The sequence below is a fragment of the Aegilops tauschii genome, chromosome 3, assembly GCF_002575655.3.
Source record: "Aegilops tauschii subsp. strangulata cultivar AL8/78 chromosome 3, Aet v6.0, whole genome shotgun sequence".
NCBI classification, from domain to species: Eukaryota; Viridiplantae; Streptophyta; class Magnoliopsida; order Poales; family Poaceae; genus Aegilops; species Aegilops tauschii.
In genome coordinates, this window is record NC_053037.3 from 352,551,177 (window position 1) to 352,556,497 (window position 5,321).

A 5,321-nucleotide genomic window follows, 5' to 3' on the forward strand; every position below is an offset into this window, starting at 1 on the left:
ATGACGAGATTTAGTGTCAGATTCTTTGGGTCGGTTCAACGACGATGACTACTTCTCCAGGGCACTAGTCCTTAGAGATACGTGCATGAGTACTTTTTGGATGTCATCGACAAGGTCAGGCCAGTTTCGGTATAAGAGACGACATCGACACGTCGACGACCTGCTCTGGCGCGGCAGTGGTGGCCGATTTTGGTGTTTTGACCCTTTTACGAAAGTTTAGCCAGATATGACCCCTATCCAAAAGTATTTCGGAATCTGACCCTTTTGCTACCGCCAGGGTCGATGGCGGTAGGATATAAGAGCCTCCCGCCAAGGCCCTTGGCGGTAGGTGCGCAGCCTTACCGCAAAAAAATTCTAAGTATCAAATACAGTGTGTGTACTCACCTACCGTCGGACGCATCGGCGGTAGGGATACACAGGCTACCGCTAGCCTATTTGGCGGTAGGGTAGCACTGCACTGACGTGGATAAGTTGCCTATCTTCAGGGACCTTGACGGTAGGCTATTATACCATACCGCCCTCGACCCTAGCGGTAGCAAAAGGGTAAGATCCATAAATACTTTCGGATGGGGTCAGATCCGGCTAAACTTTAGCAAAAGGGTCAAAACACCAAAATCAGCTAATCCACATTTTGATGTACTTTTATTTATTTATTATTAACGTTTGGGATGCTCTATACTTTTGATCAACCTTTATAATAGATTTGATTCATTTAAAAAAAGGTGTTACTCCATACTAAAGCAACGATGATTAATACGAATCCGAGGGAGTGCTAGTGTATATTTTTACATTTTAAGAAACAAACAAGGGATCTTTGGTGTATTAAAAGCTCCGGCCTGCTGACAGCTGCGCTTTCCATTCTGGTTCTAGAGAGAAACGGTGCGCATTCCGCGTGACGGCACCACGATTGAAACGACTGCAGCGACGAGCACACGGCACCACAAATTCCTCCTCGTTTCCCCGCTTGCGCTCGGCCGGCCCCACGTCCCCATCCTCCCTTGGCCGGCCCCCGGCCGTGTCCACCAGAAAAATAAAAGAAATAAAAAAACCCGTCCCCCGCGGCTCCACCCTCCGCAACCAACCACGCAACGCGACACCTCCGCTTCCTTTTACCCCGTGACGAGCGAGCGAGCCCACCAGAAGCCACCACCACTCCTACCACGCGACGCGGTTTCCTTCCCTCCCGCACGGCCCAGGCGACCCCCATCCACCGCCGGTCGGGACCCGGACGCCCCGTGCGCCCACCCGTCATCGCCTCACCACACCCGACGCCACGGGGTAGCTGTCGGCCCGGCCGCTGCTGCTGACCGGGACGGCGACCGGTACTACGCGGCTCTGCTCTACTACCCTGCACGAAAAGGCCCCGCGCCCCGATTTCTCACCCATTTCCTCTTCCTCCCCTTCCCCTCCCCTCATAAGAAGAAGCTTCCTCGTCGTCTCCCCCCCCCCCCTCCTCTTCTCCGTCAACCGAAAAATCCGCCCCATCTTGAGGAGCTGGGTCACTGCTGGGCTAAGCAACACGGCCAACCACAGCGCGAATCCCCCAAAGAAAAAGGCTTCGTTTCAGAAATCAAGAGGTTCACTTGTTGGGTTCTCGCTGTCGGAGTTCGGCGGCGGACGGAGACGGAGTCGTAGTCGGAGCGAGAGGTCTAGCTGGTGGCTGCGGAGGCGAGGCCCGGAGGAAGCGGCTGATTGAGTAAGCGCGTCTAGCACAGGAACCAAGAGGAGGAAGAGGAACCCAATCCAATCATGGACTCGGAGCACTGGATCTCGCGCCTCGCCGCCGCCAAGCGCTTCTATGCCGCGCAGCTCGGCCACATCGACGGTGCGTCCGCCCTTCTCGTCTCGCCTTGCCTCTTCGCCCTTTCCCCTTCACTGGATTTACTTAATTAATTTCATGTTGGTCTGGATGCAGATATGTCGGGGATGGGGATGGAGGAAGTGGACATGGACATGGAGGACGACGGGGAGATGGACATGGAGATGGAGATGCAGATGGAGGAGGCAAGATGGCCGGAGGTCGCCTGCCCCTACTGCTACGAGGACTACGACCTCGGCTCCCTCTGCGTCCACCTCGAGGAGGACCACCCCTACGAGCCACACCCCGCGGTCAGTAAATCGCCACCGTGCCCGACCCTCATGGTTTGATGTTCTCTGCAAAACTCGCATCCTGCTCCTTTTCCGATTGGAGCTGTAGAAAATGCTGTGCCCTGAGGGGTTGACCCAGCGGATTAACTCAAAATGTTAGCTCCTTTTACCTATTTTGATTTGATTGATCGCAAGCTCGCTATGGTTTTGCCCAAATCTCCTATACTCTACTCTCATGAATGAGTGCTAGGTGACCCAAGATGTAGGGTCAGGTATTCATCAGTCCATTGTGCAGGATAGGCTTACGGATTTAGGGCTTGACCACACAAAATGATACTAGAACGGAAGTTTGTATCTTGGCCCAGAAATCAAGAGGTTCACTCGTTTGTAGATTTAGCTTGCCTAAGGTTTCGGGTCAATTGCTAACCTATCAAACTTCCATGGTCTGAAATTTCTTGTGTTCCTACTTGAACTTGAAGGTCTAGTCTTAGATACAGGGCAGTGTGATAACCTTGGTATCTGCTTGTCATTGTAGTACTTGAGCAATCCACCTATGGCACACCTGGTAGCTACTTGTGCTAGGGGAAAAGGAATCTAGAAATTACATGTCTGAAGTCTGAGCATTTGAATGTTCATGACAGCACTTTTTTCCTGTTAGGATGCACAATACAATTTGATTTGTTTGGAGAGATTAAAATGAGACGATGGATTCAGTTGCTATATTTGATCGATTGAGTTCAAGTGGGTGCAGTGCACACTCAGGAAGCTACCAAAGCATTGCACATATCACAAGGATACTGTTACCTGAAACTCACGTTTCAGAGATTATCCATTTCCAAATAAATATTCCAGAGATTAACTGCAAGCTTCCTGGCAGCTAAAATAGTTACTTATGTTAAATTTAGCATATTATGTTGTTTTTGTCGTACAGTCAGACTGTTCAAACATATTGTTTTTTTATATCTTCCCCTAATTATTTTTCCATTCTTATTTCAGCCTTGCCCCATCTGCTCTGAAAAGATTACAAGAGATATGCTAAATCATATCACCATGCATCATGGTTACTTGTTCAAGGTTTCTCTCTCCTCTTGTACATGCATATGCTAATTACTCATGGATAACTTGGCTAAAAACAATGTTCCTGTCAAGTCAGTAAGGTTTCTGATGCCCTTTTTATTCTTGGCATATACAGAATGTCAGCCGGTTGCGCAGATTCGTTATTCCCGAGCGCCGTGCACTTCCTTTACTGAGCCGAGATCTACGTGATGCTCATTTGCAGGCGCTTCTAGGAGGCGGTCATAGTCATAGGTCAAGGAACACCACCGCCGCCACTACAAATATTTATGCTGATCCACTGCTTTCATCGTTTGGCCTGGGTTTTGCAACATCAGATGCCGAAGAACCATCGAAATCATCAGTTCCGGTTCTCGATGATACTTCAATTCTTAAGGAGGCACCTCCTCAACCTTGGGAATCAAGGTATATATAATTATTCTGGTATCAGGCCAGTTGTCCATACCGGTTTTATTCCTGTGAATCATTTCAAATCTATTACCTGCACACAATTTACACACTTTTTACGACAAAAATAATATAGATTCTCAAAATCAAATCTACTCCTGTTGTGATCCAAATCTGAATATCCTAGCTATTGTTTGAACCGATTCCACGGCTTTGCATCTGGAAATAATTTCTCTCCTGCTATTGGAAAATTTCACTGCATTTGTGAGCAGCAGTTCTCTTATTTCAAATTGCTCCTTGTTCTTTCAGTAAGCTATTGCTAACTGAGTCTAATAGTTTCACATAGCCAAAACTGTTTCTTCAGTAACTATATTCTTTCTACTTACTTTACTTACGAAGCCTTTTATCCCAAAAAAGTTGGGGTAGGCTAGATATGAAACCCTTTCACGAGGACTTCCTAGGAGGTCACCCATCCTAGTACTACTCTCGCCCAAATGGGTTTCATACCCAAAAGACTGGCTAGTTTTTACGTTGGCTCGCCAAGCCTATCACAACCCTTAGATATGAAACCCTTTCACGAGGACTTCCCAGGAGGTCACCCATCCTAGTACTACTCTCGCTCAAGTGGGTTTCATACCTATGGGACTGGCTAGTTTTTACGTTGGCTCGCCAAGCCTATCACAACCCTCCTCCTTTACCCGGGCTTGGGACCGGCTATGCCTAGAAGACATAGGCGGAGTTCAGTAACTATATTCTTTATTCCCCCAAAAAAAACCATTGGATAACATATAGAGTAGCCGTAATCATGAGAATACACACATCTTATAAGTTTAGCTTTGATGTTTAGAAACAGTGCATTTGGACCATTTGAGGCAAAAGGATTCCGCATCCTATAACTCTGTAGTTACACTTCTCAGTCATATATGTGCTCAAGTATTGTGCCCCCAAATATAGAATCCCTCAAATATACATACTTTATTTCATTTTTAGTGACTTCTATTTCCCTCATTCGATCTGCAAACTTAAATTGTATTTTTCCATTGCAGTATTGACTCGTCCCTCACAAGTGAGGAAAGGGAACAAAAGCGGAAACAAGCCACAAGCAGGGCGACCTTTGTGCAAGACCTGGTCCTCTCCACTTTATTTGGAGACGACTGAGTGCTTGAATGGCCCTGCATTTTCCTTGTTAGATGGGTGCTTCCTTCACGCTGATTCGGATAGAACTGCAGCACTCCGCCCTGAGTTGGTTAATCTTAACTTGGGCGCAGTCAAGTGCGTCTGGTGCACCCGCAGTCAAGTGCGGATTTTATTTGGGCTTGACACATTACACCTTAATTTATGGTAGCTGTCCCATATTGCCGGTTTTTTCCACCGAATTATCGGCCAGCAGTTCCTTGCCTTGGTTGTAACTTGTTGTGCCATCCTCTTCATTGTCAAGGAACATTGGTCTGTACCAACGTCACACAGCTGTTACATACTATAGAATGCAATGCAATGGGAAATTACAGAAGCTCCACCTGTGTGGAAGCAATAAGCAGAATCCAAGTCCTTTTAGCCATTGGGGCACACAAATGCTGTGCTTTGGACCAGGGGTTGTGTGGCGGTGTTGCTCTTTGTGTGAACGGTTACTGCTTTGGGATTCCACGCTGACTGACCTGTGAGAACGGTAACTGGCATGAGAATTCCACGCTGACTGACTTTGTTCCTGTCACTTTGAACTTTGAATTCCACGCTGGCTGAACATGTATTTGGTCGCCTGTTTACTGCGTTGA

At 47.5% G+C, this 5,321-nt stretch overlaps 1 protein-coding gene across 2 annotated transcripts; it reads left to right on the forward strand.

The window, feature by feature from the left end:
* Positions 1-1,139: 1,139 nt before the first annotated feature.
* On the forward strand, positions 1,140-5,089 carry LOC109751304 (protein DEHYDRATION-INDUCED 19 homolog 3). 2 transcript variants are annotated; one of them, XM_020310196.4, is made up of 5 exons: positions 1,140-1,825; positions 1,916-2,109; positions 3,085-3,162; positions 3,368-3,567; positions 4,596-5,089. In XM_020310196.4, the coding sequence occupies exons 1-5, from the start codon at positions 1,750-1,752 to the stop codon at positions 4,705-4,707; spliced, it is 660 nt and encodes a 219-aa protein (XP_020165785.1). In that variant the 5' UTR covers positions 1,140-1,749; the 3' UTR covers positions 4,708-5,089. The 2 variants fall into 2 exon arrangements, with proteins under 2 accessions (XP_020165785.1, XP_020165784.1); XM_020310195.4 differs by having other exon boundaries at positions 1,373-1,825; positions 3,281-3,567.
* Positions 5,090-5,321: the final 232 nt, after the last annotated feature.